Source organism: Rhinocladiella mackenziei (assembly GCF_000835555.1).
Source record: "Rhinocladiella mackenziei CBS 650.93 unplaced genomic scaffold supercont1.5, whole genome shotgun sequence".
Lineage (NCBI taxonomy): Eukaryota > Fungi > Ascomycota > Eurotiomycetes > Chaetothyriales > Herpotrichiellaceae > Rhinocladiella > Rhinocladiella mackenziei.
The window spans coordinates 958077-981771 of record NW_013550600.1 but is presented as its reverse complement, the minus strand read 5'-3'; the positions used below and the strand labels follow the sequence as shown (position 1 = coordinate 981771).

At 50.4% G+C, this 23695-nt stretch overlaps 9 protein-coding genes across 9 annotated transcripts; 5 read left to right on the top strand and 4 right to left on the bottom strand.

The window, feature by feature from the left end:
• Positions 1–527: 527 nt before the first annotated feature.
• Positions 528–1441, bottom strand: Z518_06829 (uncharacterized protein; the record flags this gene model as incomplete). Its single annotated transcript, XM_013414959.1, has 2 exons — positions 528–964; positions 1156–1441. 2 exons carry the CDS (start codon positions 1439–1441, stop codon positions 528–530), a joined length of 723 nt encoding a protein of 240 aa, XP_013270413.1.
• An 826-nt stretch (positions 1442–2267) lies between these two features.
• Positions 2268–3017, top strand: Z518_06828 (uncharacterized protein; the record flags this gene model as incomplete). Its single annotated transcript, XM_013414958.1, has 1 exon — positions 2268–3017. One exon carries the CDS (start codon positions 2268–2270, stop codon positions 3015–3017), a length of 750 nt encoding a protein of 249 aa, XP_013270412.1.
• Positions 3018–3771: 754 nt separating this feature from the next.
• On the bottom strand, positions 3772–4017 carry Z518_06827 (uncharacterized protein; the record flags this gene model as incomplete). The annotated part of the gene is made up of 1 exon (XM_013414957.1): positions 3772–4017. One exon carries the CDS (start codon positions 4015–4017, stop codon positions 3772–3774), a length of 246 nt encoding a protein of 81 aa, XP_013270411.1.
• Positions 4018–6991: 2974 nt separating this feature from the next.
• Z518_06826 (uncharacterized protein) lies at positions 6992–7354 on the top strand (the record flags this gene model as incomplete). The annotated part of the gene is made up of 1 exon (XM_013414956.1): positions 6992–7354. The coding sequence occupies one exon, from the start codon at positions 6992–6994 to the stop codon at positions 7352–7354; it is 363 nt and encodes a 120-aa protein (XP_013270410.1).
• Positions 7355–8826: 1472 nt separating this feature from the next.
• On the top strand, positions 8827–9601 carry Z518_06825 (uncharacterized protein; the record flags this gene model as incomplete). Its single annotated transcript, XM_013414955.1, has 3 exons — positions 8827–8918; positions 9179–9276; positions 9336–9601. The coding sequence occupies 3 exons, from the start codon at positions 8827–8829 to the stop codon at positions 9599–9601; spliced, it is 456 nt and encodes a 151-aa protein (XP_013270409.1).
• A 1230-nt stretch (positions 9602–10831) lies between these two features.
• Z518_06824 (uncharacterized protein) lies at positions 10832–11741 on the top strand (the record flags this gene model as incomplete). The annotated part of the gene is made up of 2 exons (XM_013414954.1): positions 10832–11118; positions 11177–11741. The coding sequence occupies 2 exons, from the start codon at positions 10832–10834 to the stop codon at positions 11739–11741; spliced, it is 852 nt and encodes a 283-aa protein (XP_013270408.1).
• A 2647-nt stretch (positions 11742–14388) lies between these two features.
• On the bottom strand, positions 14389–17069 carry Z518_06823 (uncharacterized protein; the record flags this gene model as incomplete). The annotated part of the gene is made up of 5 exons (XM_013414953.1): positions 14389–16038; positions 16097–16546; positions 16685–16802; positions 16859–16893; positions 16995–17069. The coding sequence occupies 5 exons, from the start codon at positions 17067–17069 to the stop codon at positions 14389–14391; spliced, it is 2328 nt and encodes a 775-aa protein (XP_013270407.1).
• A 2802-nt stretch (positions 17070–19871) lies between these two features.
• Z518_06822 (uncharacterized protein) lies at positions 19872–20668 on the bottom strand (the record flags this gene model as incomplete). The annotated part of the gene is made up of 2 exons (XM_013414952.1): positions 19872–20189; positions 20237–20668. 2 exons carry the CDS (start codon positions 20666–20668, stop codon positions 19872–19874), a joined length of 750 nt encoding a protein of 249 aa, XP_013270406.1.
• A 1195-nt stretch (positions 20669–21863) lies between these two features.
• On the top strand, positions 21864–23695 carry Z518_06821 (uncharacterized protein; the record flags this gene model as incomplete). Its single annotated transcript, XM_013414951.1, has 3 exons — positions 21864–22019; positions 22069–22196; positions 22252–23695. 3 exons carry the CDS (start codon positions 21864–21866, stop codon positions 23693–23695), a joined length of 1728 nt encoding a protein of 575 aa, XP_013270405.1.

Sequence of the window (23695 nt, the reverse complement as noted above, 5' to 3'; positions counted from 1 at the left end):
AGTTTAGTTATGGTATTCATGAGTCTAGTCAGATTTCAGCGAGCGAACACAGGATGGATCCGTTCTGGGAGGCTACAAGAGTCTGGACTGTTGGGTGATATCGGCCGCGATTGACGGAAGATGGCCGAAGTCGCTTTAAGTTCGGTAAAAATCTCCCCAAGCTTGAAATTCTAACTAAGTCTCAAGGGAGAAGATGAAAGACTATATCTGGGCCCGGTTGTCTGATCGTCTCCTGTTCTGCCTGCCCCAGGAACACTATGACGCTTGAGGGATAGCGCTGATATACAGATATTGGTATTTTCTAAACTCCGAAACCGGTCCAATTCCTGCAGTCTTACGGCCATGAGGAACCCCAAACAATCTCATGAGAGCGACTGGAATAATGAACCGAGGCATGAACATTAACGAAAACCATCCTGGCCCCATCATTCAACTAATCGCGTAAGAAGAGCATCCATCGACCTCAATTCTGTCGATGCCGGCCTCGAGAAGCTTCACCCTCACCATCTCGGGTTCATGATGGACTTTCAGATGAAAACCTTGACCTTCATCAGGTCTGCCAGGCCTAGCTTGGTCAAATAGGTCTCTCTGACCAAATCACGCACTCCACTGACAATCGCCGCCCCGCCTCCGTCATACTCCACGTGGACTCGAAATGGACGTTTGCCATGCTCTGTACTGACCACTCGACAGACCGCTTCGGCCACAGCGGCCGGATCAGCGTCTGGGGAAACGATCTTGTCGTGACCCTCGGCGCTAATTTGATCCCATCCTTTCAACACGCCTTCCATGTACTCCTTCTCTACGGCGGTATCTGCTGCTTTCATGGCCGTGGCAAAATGATTGGTCCCTTTGGTGAACACACCAGGGACAATAATGGATGTTTCTATCCCGAACCGGGAAATTTCGAGTGCATAAGTCTGTGCAAGAGAATCTTGGGCTGCCTTGGCCGCAAAGTATGGTGCTAGAAATGGTGAACTTGGTCCATGAGCACTGCCCGATGATATCCACACCAAGAGACCGCTGCCCGCCCTTCTCATATGTGGCAAGGCAACTCGATTGATGCGCTGGCAAGAGAGACAGTTGACTTCGTACATCTCCAAGAATTGTTCCGGCGTGAAGGCTTCGGCCGGACGACATTCTCAAATTGCTTACCTGCATTGTGCACCACAACGTCAATCCGTCCCTCATTGGCCATGATCTCGTCAATCGCACTCCTGATTGAATCATCTTTTACCACGTTGAGCTCAATGCCTTGAAGCTGGCAATTGTTGTCTTTGGCGAATGTCGCGGCGTCTTTATACACCGAAGTTTGGTCGTCGTTGGATTGAAGAAAGCCAGCATAGACCCGGTGCCCGGATCTTGCCAGTACACGCGCCGTCAACGCGCCAAAGCCACTTGAAGCTCCCGTCACCAGACTGACAAGAGGCCGAGCGGCCATTGTGGTGCTCTTTGAGATCAGATTAATCAAGTTACGAATTGTCTCACCGACAACTTTCAGTGACCACTCCTTCGTTATAGATGCGACATGAATACTCCGTCCTTGGTATTTATATCCCCTGCTCGATGTCTACTACCGGGTCTTAAGCCTTCCCGACGCGTTCCCATCCCGAGGCTCCGTAGGACTGTGATATAGCTGTTGGAAGACCAAAATTCGTCGTCCGACACGGGCGGAAGTATCAGCCTCCTCAGCAGCAAAGTCCGAGAGAGCAGCCAATCGCAGGGCAATCATGGCATCCATGGCGCCTGAATCGCCAAAGTCCCGCCAATGGGAGCATGCCAAATGAAAACTATATCCAATGGAACTCCTGGCCTCGCAGAGGGAATTATCGGGCTTTACGGACTCTCAACTTTCCCAAGGGAGTATCTTTCTCTTGGCAGCAGAGCTTGGTCGGCCTTTGCACGTCCTCGAGCCGTAAAAAAATCTCTCCCCATCTCCTTCCGACAGCTAATCTCCATCCCATGAACACCCAATGGCACCACCAAACCATTCCTTTCTACAGTGCGACGCTTTGGACTACTATCTGTTCGGAGACTTTCCCCCAGATTAATGCTATGGCTAGGCACAAAGAAATTCCGGCTCGTTGATTGCATGACGTGGCGACTAGCCTTGAGCCCTTGGAATGTTTTATTACTTCCACGGGTCAGAACAGACCGGAATAACTATATAAGATGGGAAGAGTTCATGCCTTGAGCGTGACTTGTTTTTCCGCTCAACTACCACGACTTCCACCGAAACAGAACAACAAACCACCATATCCAAAACAATGTCTTCTGCACCTCTTTCCGGCAAAATCGCCCTCGTGACCGGCGCCTCCAAAGGCATTGGTGCCTCCACAGCCACCGCGCTCGTCAAACTCGGCGCCAAAGTCGTCATCAACTATAGCCGCGACTCGGCAGCAGCTGAGAAACTCGTCGCCCAACTCGGGCCTGACAACGCATACGCCGTGCAAGCCGACGCCGGCAGCATCAGCGGGATCGAAACCATGGTTAAAACCACGGTAGACAAGTACGGCAAGATTGATATTCTGATCCCGAATGCAGGGATTCTCCTCATGCGCGACGTCGAGACCACGACCGAAGTCGACTTCGACCGCGCCTTCAACCTGAACGTCAAAGGTCCCTATTTCCTGGCCCAAAAGGCCCTACCATACATGGCGCGCAGCAGCAGCATCGTTCTCATCTCCACGACACAGGCACACGCCTCGACCGTCACGGGTCCATATACTTTGTACTGTGCGACCAAGGGTGCCATTGAACAAATGGTCCGCGTTATGTCCAAGGACCTGCAATCCAGGAAAGGAATCAGCGTCAATGCCATTGCACCCGGTCCCACTGGCACCGAGCTCTTCTACGAGGGCAAGTCCGAGCAAGTCCTCAAAATGATTGCTAGCTTGAACCCTAACAACCGCATCGGGACGCCGGATGAGGTGGCCGACGCCATTGTATTCTTGTGCGGAGAGGGTGCAAAATGGGTCAGCGGCCAGACTATTCGGGTCAATGGCGGTCAGGCTTAGGCTGAAGCTTAATCTTCAGCTCTTGAGTCTGAACTTCGATTGATGGTGTTCTGGGGACTTATAGGGCAAGTAAAAATGGAGACGTCATGTCACGCAAAAGTACGAATGATCTGAAGAACGACATCGAGGTATGGGGCCATGAGCGTCGGTCTGAGGAACGGCGTCGTTTCGGTGTATTGTCAAGTAGTTGGGAAGCAAATGTAAAAGTTCTTAAGCAAGGTCACTTCACACGAAAACCACACAGTAATTAAGCAAATTATACCTCAGTACGTTCCATTTTCCTTCATTAATGAGCAACCCAACGAGCCTTATATGAGGCCGTCCCACTTTCGTCTTGACTACATATCATCCAATAGAGCGTGGATCTACTGCCCACTGAGCTTGCCATACAGGTCGTTGTGGGGAGAGACTTGATAGAAAACGAGCAATGACAGTCGAATTAGCTTCAAGGATGACAACAAATGAAAATAGATCGGTCTTAGACTGGAATTTGGTACTTTGACACCACCTCCGCTACCTGAAGGGGATTTGCCATTGTGAGATCTAGCATGCTGCAATGTTCTGAGGAATTTTCTTTTCTTTTCTTTTCTTTTGCGGGGGGCAAGGACGGAGACGTTTGCTAGGAAGAAAGCAGGAAGAACACAGCCTGACAAATCACGACAGAGAATTTTAAAAACAAGGCACCCAAGAAAACTCCTTCCATGGTTTGGCGGCCGAAGGTTCTAACGGTTTGATACTTGCTTCAAGTTCTTCGTCAAATCGTCACGGATTTTCTTCTGCTATACCTCCTTTTCGGCCTCATATTGATCTTGGCTTCTTCGGCCTTTTCCCTCTGCTCTCTCTCGTGCTTAGGATCCTGCATTCGCGGAGCTGGACGGTAGTACGGATGAACTTGAGGAGCTCGCTCTTCGGGGCTCGGTTCCACGCCAGTCCGGAGAATGGCATCCCACTCTCCCCCATCTGACTTGGACCGTGGAAGTTTATCGACAATGTAAAACATCTCTTGAAACGTCTGCAGTCCGATGTCATAGTACCAGCGGAGAGAGATCGTGGAGTTTGGGGCGTAAGTTGAGCCCAAATGGTCGGTCAGAGTCGTTTATTGGATGACACCACGGGTAGCTACCGCCCTTTCTTTCGAAATCAGGCTCTTTTGCAAAATGCTGTCACAGAACGTATTTGGAAGCTTGATGGTGTGCGCTTGGTCCTCGGCAATGACATGGATACGAACTACCGTGTTGGAAGCCTGTCAAGCTATCGGGGAACACATCTCACCAAATGGGCGAAGCAGCCCGAGAGGCGTAAGGCTGAACTCGAAAACTGGTATACCATTGGGACGAATGTGCTTGATTGACGAAATCACGACTTTGCCAGAGACAATATGAAGACTCGAGCGAAGGGTTATGGATAAGAGGATTCGGCGGAGGCGGGTGACGGGGACCTGTCGCCATTTCCCTGACGATAGGGCAATCGAGATGAGGGCAGTTACCCAACTATGAGACCGTGGTTATTGGACAAACTTGATGCCCCAGCCCAAATTGAAATGCAAATGTGTTGGCGAGATAGTATTGGAGGATATCGGTCTTTGATATATCCGTGAAAAGGGTTGCTGAAGTAGCCATACCTCAGAGGTCAAGGAAAGACTCGAGTCATCATGTATGTCGCTTTCCGACCTCTTAAACTAGTCTGGGTGACCATAGAATCTGAATTTGTCAATGCCACGGAATTTCAGAGAGAGCCACGAGGAGAGATTGGCAGGTTGAACAAGACTTTTTGGATACCAAAACCAAGCTGTCTATCCTCGCGTCGGCAGGTGCGGTTCAGCATGCTCAGATGACCACCTTATGGGTAAACCGGATGCTGTTAACCGGTTTGAACTGTTTCGGTGCCTTCAAACTTTATCCCAACTACCGTGTAGCATCGTGTCCAAAGACCTCCGTTGTCGGGGGAGAACCAGATTTTGCTGGTACGGATTGTTGCACGTCTCCGCCTCGCCATTGTATGGGTGGTGACTCCTTGTTCGAAGTTGTGAGCCTGTGTCTCGCTCTGGGCTGTGCATTCAAAATACCAGTTTTCCCATAAAGTAAGTGCATGCGCTCGAATGCCATTCATCTAGCGTTAAGTCCTCGTCGAGGGTGCTGATTCGCTGCTCCAGCGAAGCTCTTGTTCGCCTCAATCATGGTACCTGTATGGTCTAAGGGAAAAGAATGCTCATACATTGGCATCGCAATTGACGAATTCTGCCCAGTTATTATCGATCCAATGCCGGCCGAGGATGCTGTCGAATTTAGCCCCCTGATTCTGGAGGCAGAACATAGAATGGCTCACAATGCAAAGGTAAACTTTCGTCGTACCAGGGATTCTAGGTTCGAAAATGACATTCCAGAAATACTGTGCTTTTGACTCTATGAACTCTCCAATGGATTGGACGAGACCTTGATAGGGTTGTTCTGTCAAGTTCAGCTCTGCATGAGCACAGTGAGATATCAAATTGAAATCGGCACCAGCACCAAGAAGAACTCGACGAGGGGTGGTGAGCAGGGGGCTTGGTCCCTTTTGCAAGATTCTCGGGTTTCTTCTGATAGATGAACATGAGAGCGACAAACAGATGGAGTTGTGTCCTTCTCCCATCCGCCAGCACGACCCCCCTAGGCATATCAGAGAGTTACCCTTGTCGAATATATTTGATCGACGCGAACTATCGGAGTATTCACGAGGGCCATGGATCTTGCTACATGGTCATCAAAAATCAAGGGCATGTTTGCACAATCTCCCGCTCTGATTGAAAAGTCTTTCAGACCGTTTCAACTTAGTCCTCCAAGAGACTGTCTCGTCCGACCCGGTGGTCGCCATCAATCTGCAACCAGAGTCAGGACTTGCCCAAGGAATCGAGATCCGTCAGAGGTATCTATGCTTACCAAGGGAATATTTCGAGTTCTTCTGTTGATATGGGCCCGCCTTCTAAAAGCTGCAAGCCCCTGGGTAATAGCGCTCAATCTTGCAGCGGAAATAATGGGTTGGATAGCTTCATATGCCATCTTAGATAACGAAAATGAACAGGCCCTCCCCTTCTGGGCTCGTGCATTCTGTGCTGGGGGCCAGATCGTCGCACAAGGACGAGCCCGTTCTTCGCGCGAGCGCATCGTGGCGACAGGTAACAGACTCCTGCAAACATAGGGTGAACTCCGCTCTCCAGACTCGGTCCACAGCGGTGACTCTCCGAATGTTTGAGACGTGGTCGAATGTGTCTATGAAGATTAGGATTTCCGCTATGGAATTCTGGAAGTTCTTTGGCGTTTCGGAAAGGTCCTACTATCGTGGATCAGTGTCACAATTATAATCGTATCTTTGTAACCATGCATCTCGGTCAAGACGAAGAAAGTGTCGGGCTCTATTAATAGGCAAGGGAGACTGCAGCACGTTTTGCCTCTTTGACCGGAGTCGAAACATTGTCAGAACTCAAATGAGTCCGTATTATGAGAGAGGACAACTGCCTGATACTTAGCAAACGGCAGACAGATACCCATCTCGTAGGTACCATTTCACCTTCTTCTGCCTGATGGCTATGACATGTCGCCCTGGCCCTCTCGGGAGACCCACCAGACCGGGGTTTAATCTTTGACACGTGTCACGAAAACCTCGTGTCCGAGTACACGAATAGCGTGTAGCGCTTGAAAACCCATCAGACTTGGTGTGGCTCCTCGAATTTAGTAATGGGTAGGCTCGATATCTGAATCTGTTGTGAGATAATGCAAGGAAGAAGGGTGCGGTGGTGGAGCGTAGATTCTAGAATCTGCTTGGACAGGATTTTGTCGTTCGCTCAATGTTCGGAGGGAGGGCCTGTCGGTGAAAGGATATAGATGAGTGGGACAAACCGCCGTCTTTCCAAGTTGCCGCTCACTGTGCTCCCAAACCAGAGATCTCCCCCTGATTCTGCAAAGCTGCAACTAAGCCATTCCATCCGTGACTTCGCCAAAATGACAGGGAACGGCAACCTAGCAACAATGATGGCTCGTCGAAGCATTCAGGAAATTTCCAGTATGAACTTGGAAAACATTTTGCACATGCAAGCCGAACTGCAGTACCTAGAAATAGTTATCAATGAGGTGAGGAGGGTACCTGGGTTGAATAGTTTCGACCAGATATGGATCGAACGCCCCGAAAAGATGTCAGAAGAGGACATATGCCAAATCTTTGAGCGGTCAAGAACGCTGCTAGACCAATATCGTAGGAATCTCGACCATGCCGGTGATCGAGATAATCCCACTGACCATGGCACAGATCGAGCTCTGTTGCAAACGGCCAAGATCAATGGGTTGCCAAATCCCCGGAAAGATTAGTGGTATGACGAAGAAAGAAGTGGGTGTCTTCTGCGACCGAAGCATCGACACCGACCTGATGACACTGAATGAAAACGTTGGAAGCAAACCCCCTTTGGCCAACTTCCTGCGCCAAAGAGTGTTGCCTCTTTATCACCGACTGGTGGGCTATCGGCTTCACCGCTCGATGACGGAAAAAGCATTCGAGTGAACGTGGGAGTACGGGACCAGAGACGCTGGTGGGAGTGGGAAATACGATCTGTATGCTACTGTCGGCAGTCATTCCGACGCTGTCGATACTGGTCTTGTTCAGCGTGAAGAGCATGGCGGCTCGGCTGGTGACAATCAGCATGATGAGCTCGGTATTTTCATTGGCGATGAATGTGATCGCTCAATGGCGAGCGGACATGTTTATGTCTACAACAGCATTTGCACAAATGTAATAGAAGAGTCCATGCAGAGTTGAACAATGGTAGGAAATCCCTGAGGTGGGATTGGTGACACGTGAAATCAAGCAAGGGGGTGATTTTGGGTCTTGGTGTCTGCCCTGGGTGGGTGTCGCCGATGCAGAGCTGGATATCTTTTGGGCGCGGCGCAGGCGAGACAGAACAAAAAGTGGATGCAGATCGGTTGGCTGTCTGCAGATAAGGAGAGAGGAGCGGGATGGTACTGACACGGGTATTGGGGCTGAAGGCACCGAAAATGGAAAGGAGAATGGAGGATGTACTGTTGAGGTTCAGCTGTCAAAGGACATCCGTAAAGGGGCATCAAAGGTGGTGCGGCGGATCGTTTGAGTTCATGAGGCATTCGGGGATGGAGGTTCCGTTTCCGCACTTAGAGAGGTCGAGAAAGGGTGACGACGAGAGAGAACAGGAGATTCAGGGTAACATAGAACTAGGAGTCGGTTGAAATTCGATCGTTGATTGCCGGTGGATAATTTGACGGATGACGTTGAGAGAAAAAGATCGAAGAAGGACTTTGAAACAGTCAGACAGGATGCGAGAGTCGGAGGGTCAGAAAGCGCAGGCGCAGGCAGAGGAAGAGGAGCAGAGAAGATCGTTGGCCGAGGGCCAGCTGCATCTCCCATCTAACCTCCTAAGCTTCTTGAGTTGACGCCCAGCGCTTGAAGCACCTCTCCTCACACTTCTCTACTCAGGACCCGGGGTCAAGCCGACCACCCACCGCATCATGGCTCTTCTTCACCCTTTGCCTTTCGGCTCTGCTACCTCCTGGCCTCACTGCAAACCTCTCCCTTTCCTCCGACTAAGCTCCTGGCCCTTGAATCCTGAGCTCTGGGCCCCGTGCCCCGTTCCCTGACGTTTGCCAGAAGCTCCCCCCAAGTTCCCAGCAGTCTCCCACCCTACGCACTTTCTTTCTCCCTCTCGTTCTTCTATTCTCGATCTTCTACCTGACCTATATCTGTCCCTTTTGTCTCTCCTCCATTCTTTTCTCATCTCTCATCCTCCACATCGGCTGCACATCCAATCTACATCATGGTTGGGCCTAGAAAGCGACGTCAGGACTCTGACGACGAGGAAGAAGAGCTCCAGGCTCTCCCTAGTGACGAAGAAGAAGAGGAAGAAGAGTAAGATCAATCTCATCCAGACATCATTGACCTTTCTCTTCTGTTTTGGTCTTCCCAACTGTGAACCCCAATGCGATTCGTTGTAATCCCTTCAAATTTGGCCGGGAGACCTTGTTGGTCGGTCTTGCCAACACTCAACTCATCTCATACTTGGGCATTTCTCGTCAGGGCCTTTGCCACTGAGATCGTCTAGTCTGAATCTCATTGCGCCAGCTGTCGAATGCCACCGGCCGTACAGGATGCTGATGTTTTTGGAATAGGTATGAAGACTCCGAGATCGATGAAGACGAAGATGGAGAAGAGGAGGAGGAAGAAGAAGAAGAAGAGGTAGATGGTGAAGAGGAAGAAGAAGAGGAAGGTATGTTATATACTCTCGACCTCGTCATTACCCAAGTGCTGACCTTTCTGATGATTCAGCCCCTCCTCCCAAGAAGCGCAAGGCTGACGTCGAACCCCTCGAGCCTGCTTCAAAGAAGTCCAAAACTACCGCAGAAGAAGAAAAGGAAGAAGATGGGGAAGAAGAGGAGGAGGAAGAGGAGGTTGAAGATGATGCCCCAGGAGACGATGCCGATGGACATGAGCAGGAAGATGAACCTGCGGTGAAGACCAAAGTCATCGCCGGCTCCGAGAGCAAGACAGCTGCCGTGACGGCGGAAACAGAGGACCTCGAGGATGAAGAGTAGGCCGAGTCAATCAGCATGGGTGGCCCTTTTCGGCACAATCTTGATCAAACTCCTCTTGAAAAGATAGAGCAATCAAAATCTTTCTCTTAACAGACCACTGCTGCGCTTCATTGGTTGCGGTCATCCTGCGTAGTGACGAATTCCCCTAGCCCTCTGCCGTCCATGTCGCTGGAGCCATTTCAACCAAGTCATAACATTCGTCCTGCCTGAAGGACTTTGATCGATGCAAAGTCTTGATCGTCGCTGCTGCGACCTCCTGACCATGATGTTGAAGCGGCCTCGGACAAACAGCTCCCTGTCGACCGCTAGGCAACAGGTCGAGACAGCTCCAAAAGGGCCATTTGTCTGTTCCCACCTCTGGTCTGGGTCTATGTTCTGGCCAATTGACAGTAATACCGGTAGACAACAGGTTTATGTCACGAATACGAGGTGCTTTCATCCCATTCATCACAGGCATACGTTCGCATGTCGATAGACACCGACCAGTGTTCAGATCTTTTGTCGGCGTTGAAGATCCAACCCGGACCCATCCCAAAGCCGTCATGACCGGAAATAATCTCGTTTGGCCAGTTCTTCCGCCGATGGGGAAATATTAGCGCAGACCTATGCGCGCGGCCGACGCGGCCGCAACATCCCCAACATTTTTCTTCATCGTCTTTCCAGCAAGAGGAATAGTGAAGTAACATTCAACGCATCCCTCATATTTCTACACACGAATTGAGAGAATGTACCTTGTTCAAGGCGCTCAGGTGGGGCTTTGGGCAGAGGCCTTTTTGATTTCGGAGCCTGATTACACAATGTGCTGCATTGGCGACAAAAGCAGTAGTCGAAGCAAATAAACGGGACGGTCTTTGGCAAATCCGTGCCGCTGCAAGCTTGCTTCATTGACGTCTTGTTGCGAGATTTTGGTGAATGCAACTTCGTCACATGTTGTGTGTGGAAATTGCCCTTGTGCTCCTGTTTTGCGCATCGGCCGAAATGCATTGATTTGCTCTCTTATGTCCATGGAGGCCAATAATGTGGAGATAATGGCTTTGGCAGATGGACATATCCCATCAGGGACCTAGAACGAGGCTTGGGGAGCGAAGGGCACCTCAATTCACAGTATTTAAATCGAATGCCCAACCTCTTTGGTTTCAACTCATCAGTTCAACACACTTCCAGCCAAACCTCTTCACCAAAGTTCACATCCCCCCCTTCCCCCCAGCACATCCGTTATACACCCCTACGATGGCAAGCTCCAAAGTCTGGTTCATCACTGGCTGCTCTAGTGGCTTCGGCAAAGAGCTCACCCTTGGTGCTCTCAGTCGAGGGGACAGAGTCATTGCCACCGCCCGCAATGCTAGTAAACTTGAGGATCTCCGGAAAGCTGGTGCCGCGACAATGAGCTTGGACGTCACAGCCTCACTGGACGACCTCAAGAAAATTGCCGAAGAAGCACATCAGATTTATGGAAGAATTGACTATCTCATCAACAACGCTGGCTACAACCAAGTCGGAGGCTTGGAAGAACTCACGTAAGAGAGAATTACCATATACCCATTGAGAGAGGACCACATATCCTGACCAGAGCAGCCCCGAGGAAACTCAAACCCAATTCGCGACCAATGTTTTCGGTATGTTGAACGTCACCAGAGCCATAGTCCCATACATGCGAGCACAACGATCCGGCGTTGTCGCCAACATCTCCAGCATCGGAGCGTGGCGTGGCTATGCGGGAGTGGGCCTCTACTGCGCGTCCAAATGGGCCGTCAGCGGCCTGTCCGAAACCATGCACTATGAATTGGCCGACTTCAACATCAAAGTCTGCACAATTGAGCCAGGCTATTTCCGCTCCAACTTCCTCAACCCGGGGAACAAGATCCACAAGAAGAATGTCATCCCCGACTACGACGGGACGGCTGTTCGAAAGGGAGAGGAATTGATGAACGCATACGATAACAAGCAGCCTGGAGATGTCAAGAAGGGTGTAAAGGTCATGCTTGACGTCCTGACCGGTGCCTCGGGTAAAGAAATACCAATAAAACTGGCTCTTGGGACGGATGCGTATCGAATGATTAAAGCCAAGTGCGAGGAAACCATCCAGAGACTGGACGAGTGGAAGGAACTCACCTGCTCTACCGATCTTGACGAGGCATAGAAGACCAGCAATGAGATGAACATCGTTGCTTATGGAGCTTTATCACCGCTCTCTTGTCTAGGTGCCTATCCAACATCGGGTTAAACGGCTGGGGCTTTTTGGAATGTCGACATGAGAAGTCGAAAAGGTTGTAGCTTGGTCTGTCGGGTCGTGTCGAGAATGATACGAGTAAATATATGATATATGATTTGCCTTTGCCTTCTTTCCTTTGCTTTGTCGTGTCCTGTACTCACGTATTACATAACCTAAGCTGCTCTTCCCTCGCTCACGCACTTTACTCCACTCTACTCTCCTGTACTCTCGGCTTGATCTCCCTCGCCATGTTCCAGACTTGGCCTCTCCGTATTACAATCGCTTGCCCATGGTGGAGTTTCTGACGAAGAAAAACATCACCATCAATGGTAGCTCGTAAGCGAAAAGCTTAAGCTAAGCCAATGCCCCGTGCCCCATATGTCAGTAATCGTGTAGCTCTATCTCCTTATGATAGGGACTGAGTGAGTATATCGTATTGCATCGGCCCATCAAGTCTAGGTCACTAGTCATGTCAGCGTAGGTGCGTAGGTGCATGACCACGGCAGTCATTCTGTCTCTCTGACTGTGTCATAGTTCCATCGTTATACTACTCCAACGCCGCTTTAATTGATGGTGATTATCCTGTTTTTGCTTTGGTTTTGTGCTTCTCTCCTCGTATATGATGCGTTGTGTGGCTGTTAGGTGCCGGATGCTGGATAGATTATGGTGAGAGTAGTTGCCTTGCATGAAACCGGCATTCAAACTCGTTTTGTTTTATGCAGTTCTCTGAGCCAAATATAGATTGCCTATCTTGACCACTTCATACGTAATGTGGGGCGGCAAGGCTAGCTTTCTCCTTTTGTTCGCCGTATTCCCTCCCACATATCTCGTATTGTTGTACGTCTCCGGATGCAATTCGTACCATCATCTGCGCTTATCCTAGTGTGTTCAGTCTCAATCATATCCCTCCTCTTTTTTTTGTCTCGTGCCTTTGTTGATCCTTGTTTTCCCCGGAATCTCCCCGGATGGCCCCAATACCAGTACGTGATTCTTTGTCATTCCCCTATTACTATTGCTTCCAGGCCCCAACATCCCAGAAGCATCTGCATTTGCAATTAATTCCACCAAATATATTGCCCCCGGATCTATACTAGTTTCATGCAGGTTAGTGGCGTTGTGCACCAAATATAGCACAACCCAATGATTGTGCATTCCACGCAATTGGTACCGGGGAACCACGAATCGTCCTGCCACTTCCACTCATATCGCATACTGATGGTGCAGGATTTCTAGTCTGATGCAATACATCTAGTCTCCATCTCCTAGAAGAAGATACATGTACTAGCGCCGGTGTTATGCATGAATGGGAATCAAGGAATTCCCGCATCTATATTCAGCTACTTTAGTGCTCATGCTTCTGTTTATGCTCATGGTCATATCGAGCTTCCTTTTTCAGATCTGCGTGTTTTGTGCGTCGATCAGACCCTGGGTTGCTTGTTCTGTTTCCTAATCGTTCCCACTCCACTGGCGCTCTGTCCTGTCTCTTCCATGTCGACCTTGACTTGATTTGTTCATTTGTGCGCACCGGCACTGCTTGTGGCTAATTTGCTCGTTTGCATCCGGAGTAAGGCGCGGTACATCAGATTCGCCCACCTTGTCAATAGACGGTAACTCCCTTCGAACAATTGACTCCACCTTTCTCACTATCCGTCAGAGAAGACGCATGTTTGTGGCTTTGCTTTAATCACCATCGACCTCAACTCGAGTGGGGCTGACTCAAGGCTCAAGGCCAAGCTGTACCCTCTTCATCACTCGTAATCTATTCCCTGTTAAGTCTCTGAATTCTAGAGGACCTCGCAGCCTTGAGCATGATTATGCTGAACATCCACATCGGCCTGAATTTACTCCACGGGTGTTTACGCAGTGTTTAGCCTGAGTCTTACGAAGCTGAACTGGGATGGTGTGTTCTTGCCTCCTGTCGCTGCCCTCGCGGGGATCCCATGAATTCCGTCATCTCATCCGAACTTTTTCTCATCATCCTTTCTTCTCCTCCCTCCGTGTCCGGTATCTTAAAATAGACCAAAGACCACAGTCCAGTCTCACGACATCTGTTTGTTTGGTGTGCCTTGTTCGATATGATTGTGTGACAACAGATCGCAGTAGGTCGGAGAAGTAATGTAGAGCAAATAAGAAACATACCACATGTCAATGGTAATGTCATTGGCTCTATGTACCGCTCGAAGGCAATGTCGTCGGGAAAATGGAAATTCATATTGATGCCCCTTCCCGTCATGAAAACAACGACCGTCATTAGTAATATCACAGTTTGCCCAAAGGTTCCAACCCACCTTTCTAGCCCTACATTATGCGGCGGATAGCATACTCTGTAAATGCTTGTTGTCCTCCCATGCTTTTGTCGTGTTGCCATTTGCAGCCATTTGAAAACCTCTTTCCCGTGGGTTGATTTTCCAACCTAGATACCTCCCAAAATAGCCACCGTCGAGGCAAGATTGTAAGTGAATTGGCAGTCGGATACTTGCAATGATGAAATGTTCGAATTCGCCCAACTTCATTTGCCTGAGTCGTGTTTTTTCCAACCCCGTCCAGTCCAAGGCCCTGCTATTCACACGGCTAGTCACATATGGACGGAGTTTCCTTCAAAGGTATCCATGAAATTCCAATCAATGTCCCCGGAGTTCAGTCGTGGATGAGGGTCCAGATTGTAGCCCAACAGAGCCGTTCGAGCGTGAGGATCGACATCACCGCTCCCGAAACTGTGCTCAGAACCAACAGGAAACTGTTGACCAGGAAACGCAGGCAGAAAGTCGTCGGATCCGCGTGCGGGCTCAGAATAGAGACTGGATCGCATTCCTGATTGCCAGGGCATTGGTGCAACGAATGAGCCCGGTGTGTCGGGCTGAGAATAGTTCGAATGACCTGAAACCGGATTCGAAAGTGTTTGGAATGCCGTCGGTTGTGCGAGATCCATCTGGTGACTCGTTGGAGTTGAGATGTTGAATTTCGGAGGCGTCGAACCATTTGAATAGCTTTGTCGGGCTTGAGTCTTTTGTCGATCCAGAACCGCCTTCATTCGTTTTCTGATAATGGCATTGCTTCGTTCCAAAGCGGGCATGGCATTCGATGCCTTTTGTAAGACATCCAAGAGGAAAATGAGGCCATTCTTCTGTGCGGCCATCGCGTGATCTTCTCCCGGCTGAAATTCCCTTTCAAAACGTAGAACTGCGATTGTGGCCGCAATGTAAACGCTGTACGCATTTAAATACGACACGTGAGACAGTCCAAACGTATTGGCTTGCAACATTATCAAGTCGTGAATTGCTCCCGTCGCTTGGATACACAACTGATATGCCCGAGCAGGTCCTGGCGCATTCATGTCGCGGGCTCCGAGAATGACGGGTCGATTCAGTAAAATGACAGTTGTATGGTACAATAGATTGAGTGACATAATGTGAACCGGAGGAGCCAAGGACGGCATTTGGTCCGGGTTGATTCTCAAATGGGGAGGTAAGGATATCAGCCAGTCTCGTAAATCGCGTGAAATTCGAATAAAAGGGGCTTCAATTGCCGCTTTGGTCTCGGCTGAGTGTTCTTCGTCCTCCACGTCCCGTCTGGCTGCCGCTTCAGAAGAATAGATATTGTGCATCAAATCGTTCAGAATGACGCAGATTTTGCATAACTGCCGAAAGCACGAAATAACATAGCCGGGACAAGGAGGGTAGTTGGGTGCGTTTGCCAGTTCAGGTCGAGGTGTTTCGCCATAATATGGCGCCCACGGATCGCTATCACTATAGTCGTCCATAAACGTCAGTGGTACTTCCTCCGTGGCTGGGGTGAATCCAGGCATGCGACCGAGATACAGAGACAGAATTTTGTCCCACGTATAACAACTCCAAAACAGACGTTTTCGAATTTCAATGTCTTCGGCAGTCAAACTTTTCACAAAGGATTGAAGTTTGTCGCTGGGTAAGTGGATTCCCATGTCTAAAGCCATGCGAAACGCAACACCTGCGAACGTCCATGCTTGAGATGATCGGCCAAACACCACTTCTCGAGCGGATTGCTGGAGAAGTGCTTGAATGGTAGGAATCGAGCTGTTCTTCAAGATGTCCATTCCCAAGCCAAATCGCGCTTCATCTGTCATTTCTTGCATGAATTCTCCAGCGGTCAAAGCGGTCCCCATCGGGCCCTGTCGATTGAGAACGCTTTGGCTCTGGTCTTGGTAGACATCGTGATTCAGAAACCTTGCGCAATGGGCATGAATGACCTAGAATTTCCGTCAGACAGAAGATCCGAGTTGGTCCTTTTTCCGGTCTTCACGATACCTTCAACAGAGTTTCTGAAAAATACGGAGGATCTTGCGCTCCCGGTGTGTTCAGGTTCACCATGGCCATGCCTCTTATGAAGGCGGGTCTATACACGAATAAAAATAGAGGATGCATCCAGCACCAGTGATATTTGAGCAATTCATGCGAAATTTCTTTGGGGACATTGGCCTTTGCCGCGCCATTTGCAATGGCAAAGGGTTCGATCTGCCTCTGATGATTGGCATTTAAGATGAGGTCTCGTCTCACACGCTGGTCGTCTTGGGGATCGCCGTTGCTGTTGACATGGGCAGCAGGTATCGGGGAATGATGGGGTTGTGTCGAGGGAGGCTCATGGATAGGAGACGTAGAATTGTGAAATGTGACGCTCCCGTTGTCGTCCACACTGATATCTGTCTCCCATTTGACATGACGATTCCGATGGACAAGTCCATTTCCTTGAAACGAGCTCTGTGATCCGGCAGCTTCACTGGCGGGCGACGCTGAAGGTAACTTCTTTTCGTCATGAGACCCGGCCTAGTTCAAAGGTGAATACAAGGGACAGAGCACCACAGAGGGACGACGGGCTCATACCCTGGTCAGCCAGACTTGGGTTTTGGCTTGTCGCAATTGCGCCTTCAACTCCTGAATTTCCTCCTCTAGCGATCGCACGTAGGCGAGCGAGGGGGGCTTGTCGTAATGGCAGTTGTCTTTATAGGCTATGCATCTATAAGCAGGTCAGGACCCATGATCAGAAATGTCGTTTTCGACGAAAACCCATACGTCGTGCATTTGGGCGTTTTCCCATCGCATTTTGACTATCAACAGATCAGCCTCTGCACGTTCGAAATCGGACAGCCACTATCTTGTGGTGATCGAGTCGGAGAGGTGGAAAGGTCGACGACGGGGAGGAGCATACTTTTCTCCTTCGACAACCAGCGCAAGTAGATTTGCGATGCTTAGATTTGGGCTTTTGGTCAACTTCGGCGGGCATGGTATTGTTTGGGATGGAGGTCAAGAGTGTGGGTGTAGATGTGATTTTGAAGTGCTGGAATCGCAATCAAGACTAGATCATGATCAAGCCTCGTAGGGCAGAGGCAATTTTTGATGGTCTTCTCCTCACGGGCCTCAAAATTGGAGATCCGTCAGCGAAAGGACAGACCCCGGTCTCGAAACCGGGATAATTTTCTCATCTAGTAGACACGAGGCAGGTAGTGTTGTTAGTTAGCGTGTTGCAGGGAGGATGATCGGAGGGAACAGCCCAAGAGCCACCATGTACAAATGTCATATGTACGAGGAATCGGCGAGCAGGGGGGGATTGCATGGGACGGGGTCTGGGATGTGATGTAGTGTGATGGGCATGCAGGTATGCGTGGATGGATTCTGGGAATCGCTAATGCAGGGTTCGGCGGAGGAGGGGGAGTTGGCAAGTTTAGAACAGAGAAAGAGAATTTCCTAACCACGGTGGTAGTCGATTTCTCGCATCGAGGAACAGGGTGTGGGTATTGGAGGGCGCGCGGGTTGACGAACTCGAGACGCAGCACGGGGGTTTGAGTACGGGAAAAGAGCCAGTCAGCAGGAGGCAGGGAGTCGCAATATGTTGACATAGCCGAAGGGGTCCCTTATGCCACATGCGGCAGCTCTGCAGAGGTACAGAACCAGGACTCGATACAGGGCTTTGATGATTGCTGGCGCTCCGTACCGGAGGTGCTAGTGATTGAACGAGGGTCGAGGTTGGGAGATGCCAGTGGCGCATCGGTGCAGGACGGGAGAGCATGATGCCTGAGAGAGTGCCCTAAGAAACTGAGCAGGGAAGAAGAGCAGGGATGCCAGGAGAAGATCGGAATGTCCAGCACAGACTCGATTCAAACAGCCAGATGTCGAGCGTATTCGTTGACATCACACTGGAGTATGTAATGGTAATTCTATAGAGTAAGCCGAGCAAAGAAAGACATATCCCCCAAATAGCATTGAGTGGTAGATGGCACTCTCCGGAAGCAAGCATGTAATCCAGAGCAATAAAGGGCAGGTGGTGAAGAAGTAAACCTGGACGGTGGTTGCGCTCCATGTCTTCCTGTCCCCTCCCACCGCCCGTTATCGCGGGGTTAGAGCTTAAGCCCATCTGGGCCATTCAGGGAGCACCCGGCACATTACCTGCCAGCCCCCTTGGCCAACACAGCCCTTGGCCGCCGCGCGTAGCCTTTCTCTGCCTGCGCCTTGTCTGTGGCATCTGCTTGTTGTTTCTCACCCATCGTGCCTATATTGACTAAACTTCCCCTCTCTCCGTCAGGCCAGCCACTATCCGTCTTCTAGAGCTTCCAGAGCCGGTAGGGCCGAAGGCTTGAAGCCAGCCTCAGCTGGGTATTCTCACGCCTTGCACCAACACAAAGGATCTCCTCAACCGACGGGTAACACATCCTCGGGCTCACCCGGTACCAGATTGTATTAGGCGGTCCATTGGATGATAGAGGGAACCCCTTATTCGTAACATCTGCCAACATCATCAGGCTGCAAGCCACCTCTGGGCTTTTGCCAGCCTGGGATAGGATAAGGCTGTCCCTATTTCTTGAGCAGCAGAGCATTCACAATGGGATTAGTATGGTTAATGGCTGTCCTAGTTCCCTTCTCACCGGATCCGCCTCTGATCGACTAAACCACTTTCCCTCCCTTTCTTGCCGCTGAACGAATACGGGGGGTCCTAGCATCAGCACTTTTTGTTAAACATAAGCACCACCTACTTGACGCCCCCGTCGTCAACTCTTACCCTTGCGTTCCACATTCCCCTGCTGCCACGAGGGGGCTCAACAAATTCCCCCATGCTCCTACGGATCGATTCGGCAAAGATGTCCCGCAACATGTATTTCCTCCCGCTGTTGTCATCTAGAGAATCCCAGTCCCTAGTCACCGCCATCATGACAAAGGACCTCAAACCCTGTGCCTAGGAACCCTCTAATTCGATGCCTTGAGCCAGACTTCGGGTTGTTGGCAAAACAATCTGCCAAAATCAAAGGGACTCAGCCAACGTTGGATATTCTCTCGTCAATAGCCTGAAACGGCGCTGATCTCCGTATGAAACCCTGCTCTTGGGATCGAACTACCGCCACGCACCTTTGACATTTCACCATGAATCTCGAGAAGCCATGCTCGGTTATGGTCATCAGTTCTGCACTGGAACCGACTGCTCGGTAGACGCTCAGATCCGTTTGCGGACATATTTCTATATCCGGATCGCCGCCGTGCGTGGAATACCACTTTGAAAATCTGATGGCTCAGAATGGGCAACAAAACGGAGCCGGGGTTGCAGAAGCGTCTCGTGTCTCCACAATACCTGTCCTGCATTAACACGTCAAGGTCTTACAAATACTGGCTGCCTTAGCGTTGATCCAGGCTTGGTTGTTCGCGTGCTGATGCTCAGCCTCTGGACTTGCGAATGCCTCTCTTCTCCTGATCATCTGTTTTCCACCGACCACTTCCTGACCGGCAAGCCATACGTTCACAGTGGCCGAGTATTGCGACACATATGGACCGTCCCATATTGTAGAAGCCTATGGCGTGCTCTCTCACCGGAGGAACGGACCAATCCGCCTTAATTCATAGCCGAATTCCGGGGTCCTTCAGGGGTGAGGGCCACTAGCAGCTTGGGTCACAAATCTCATACCAAGTTCGACCTCAAATCCCTTCCCTACTCAAATACGGATACTGACATGCCAAAGATCAGGAGAATGAAAGTACCCTCGGCGCTGACAGGGACATCCTTTGCATGCCCAAGTGTGGCTGCAGGACATGGCTTGGCCCATCAGCACGTTATATCCGAACGATTGAGTCCCGCTCTTTCATCATCGACCTCAATTGGTCGGCGATAGTCACCAGCCTTGAATTCATGGAAGAAATCAAAGACTTTGTTATCACGACTTTCTACCATCTCAAGTATTTTGGCCCGCCACGGTGTCGCTTGAACTTGCTCGTGCTCCATACCACCTAGACCGTTGACTTGATCAAAGTCGTGGACCGCAAGAAGTTCGACGACACCATTTTTTGGGTCGGTGGACTCGACCAACTGAAAACGTCGAGTTCGACGCCAACCCGGGATCATCGAGATATGGCGTAAATGCTCCTGCTCTAGGTCAACATGCATCCTCGAATGCCTCCGCCATATCATACCTGGTCGTACCAAGCATGAAGCTCACCGACCAATTCCTCCCTGACGACAAAAGTCGTCGCCATAATAACCGGTGCAGGCCCATGACTGGTGCCCCGAGTTGACAGTGTTCGATAGATACGACGATCAAGCATATCTAACCCGGTGTTGAGGATCCTTGTCTCGCGCCGTGATCGATTTTGGCGTAACATTGTGTACCGTGGATCTTCGGAACATGAAAGTGTCGTCACGTCGTACGCGGCAAGCCATACTGGGGGGTCCAAGTCGCGACTTCTATAACGATGGCCGACCGGAAAGAAGTCAAGCATCAAACGCAATGGACCATGCTCAGTATTATACCAGCTATGGTACTCATCTAAACTCAGACAAGCTTTGGGTCGACTCAGAATGAAAAAGTATCCAGGCACTGGAGGATACCGACCCGTGTCGGTCATGGTGGACAATCTACGACGATGATACTTATGGCGATGCAGTCTGTCGATTAAAAACGGGACGACTGCATTAATTTTGGGGCGGTCGAGAGTGGGGGAAACCTCCCCAGATTGTCTGTCCCTTTGTATTTCAAGCACCTCATCGTCGGCAGTGAATAAGGGATTAGTGTGGCGGAGAGTCGCCGGTCAGGTGGTGGGGAGCGGCAAGACCATGTAGCAAATGTGTACCCGGGGAGGATCATAGACATGTGATTTCGAGTAGATAAGTCTGTCAAAAACCCCCAGAGCTCCAATGACTAGTTACAAGTTGATGCTCGGGGATGGTTGTGTAGTGAACGCAAGTTCAAGTGAGGTCAACAGAGATATCACCAGAGCAAGGACTACGTCCACCTTCATCGCCAGCCACCAGAAGACGGAGGACACGAGTCAGCAAGCCACAAGGAACACGCGGTCTCCACGGGGGAATGACAGACTGCGTATTCTGCTAGGCTCATTAGGCAAAAAGGCTTGATTGAACTTGGCTCTCATGTCGTCGACCCAGGGCATTGGAAGCTTCCCAGGTACCTTGCTGACTACCCTACGAATTAAGGTATCATGCCCTCCACATGTCGCTGCTTTTTGCTACTATTTTCTCTCCTGTTTCGATGCCTCTCTTCGTTGTCTAACGGAGTGACCATTAGTCATCTTTAACTCCTCTTCAGGCATTAGTCCTCACTATCCCTACCCTACTCTTCCGAATTTATCTTCACATCTCGCAATGTCCAATACATTTTTTCAAAGCCCAGCATCTGTCGAGCCCCTCCAGAGTCCAAAAGTTCCCTCCAATTCAAAGATCAAGGCGTACCGCAGTTCCCCATCCTTTTCCCCTTTGTTTGGCAGTCCTACCCGTTGCAAGTATCCAGATTCCAACAATTATCCCACCGGAACTTTACTTACACCTGCGGCTGTCACGCTACCAGATCGCTCGTTCGCCTGCGTTCTGAACCGGAAGTTTCAAGTTGTGCATGACACGGCTCACCAGCATTGGCTAGTTCAGTCTGAAAGGTGTTGGCGTCGATGAGACTCGTCTCTTGTCGACATGCCACCCAAGATGCCACGAGATTTCTCATATCGTCAAGACAATATCTACCCCTTCCTCGTCCCACTCCTCGCTCTCGTTCCTCAACGCCCTAAGTTTACGGGGCGGTGAAAACCAAAAATGGCCGAAAGAAGTGATACGGTCCCGGACACATTGGTGGAGGGAGAACACAAAGGGAATGAGGACCATGACACAATCCTTCGCCATCGGGAACCTCTTACTCCTCTGCCGTCTGACGACCCCCGTGATCCTCTGAATTGGCCTATGTGGCTCAAGGTTGGGCAGACTTGTCGGCGTCCGCAAATAGCTTGCTGATCCTGGGCAGATTGTCATCTTGGTACAGACATCCCTTCTTGCGGCTATCGGTGGTCTCAACACCGCTTCGATCAACCCCGCCTATCTCCTCCTCGCCGAGGAATTCAACATTAGCAAGGTTACAGCCTCGTATCAGACGTAAGCCAGCAAGGACACACAATATCTCCACGTCAACGACTAACGTGCTTGAAAGAACTGTCTGTATAGCTCTCAATGGAGTTGCGCCTTGGGTTTGGATTCCTCTCTCCAACAAGTATGGTCGGCGGCCTGTCTACCTGGGCACGACTTTACTTGGTTTCATCTCCGCTTTAGGCTGCGCCTACACGCGATCGTTCGGCCAACTCATTGTCGCAAGAGTATTTAACGGCTTCTTTCCTGTTGCATTTGCATTGGGTGCAGCCACCGTGACCGACCTATTTTGGTACCATCAACGCGGCCGAGCCGTGGGTTTCTTCACGGTGACGATGGTCAATGGAAGTCACCTCGCACCTATCGTCGGTGGTCTCCTGGGCCAGTATTGCGGATGGCGGTGGATCTTCAAGTTTATGGCCATCATAGATGCGGTGATGTTTTTAACCTCCTTCTTCTGTCTCCCAGAGACTCTTTATATCCGAAAATCGCCAATCTCTTCATCGAAACTAGATGCTATCCAGGTAGCGGCCGACGATGCTGTTACGCGACCCCGGTTCACCAAAGCAATCTATTTCTCCCATTTAGGACTCCATACGAATTTTCCCGAACTGAGGCTCACACTGAACCAATTCGTCATTCCAGCCTTAAAGATGGCCCAATATCCCTCGGTGCTCTTTCCTGCATTATATTACGCCACCATGTACGGCTTTGCCTCCATTTTACCTGCCGTGACGGTCGCGGCCATCTTCACGGAATTTTTCCATTGGAATACCCTGACCATTGGTCTGACCTATGGTGCATCCCTCACCATGGGTGGCATCTTGGGCGAATGTGTTTCAGGCTGGGTGGTCGACTTCATCGTGAAACGGGAGAGAAAGCGGATGGGTCGCGATCCCGAACCCGAAGTTCGACTCAAGGCCATCTGGATGGGTGAAATCATCGTTCCGGCGGGCCTTCTGATCTATGGCTTCTGCCTGCAATACCACACAGTCTGGATTGCCCCCATCCTTGGTATGGGGATTGCGTGCTTCGGTCTGCAGATCATCACCACCACGACGTACACATACTCTATTGACTGCTATCGTACTGAGAGCAGTGAAGTTGCACAGTTATTTAACTTCATCCGTCAAGAGTTTGGCATGACCTTTGCATTTTATGTCGTTCACCTCGGCGACGCGATCGGCTATCAATGGACATTCCTCATGTTTGCCTTGATCGGTGGTGGATTGGCCTTCATCCCAATGTTGCCCATCATCCTCCATGGCGAAAATTGGAGGAGGAAACTTGGGAAGCCTGTTGGCGTTAATGCTTTTGAAAGCATGATGGTGAATACGGGAGACCCTGACTGTCACAGCCAGTGGGACACCGACAAAAGAGGAGAACGTCAAGGGAAAGAACTTGGTATGAGGTATGAGCACGTGAGGGATGAGAGACGAACACGACACAGACACACATATATCCCTGCTAGCAATCCTTCCGTCCCAAAAGGTGGCATCCTACGCTAA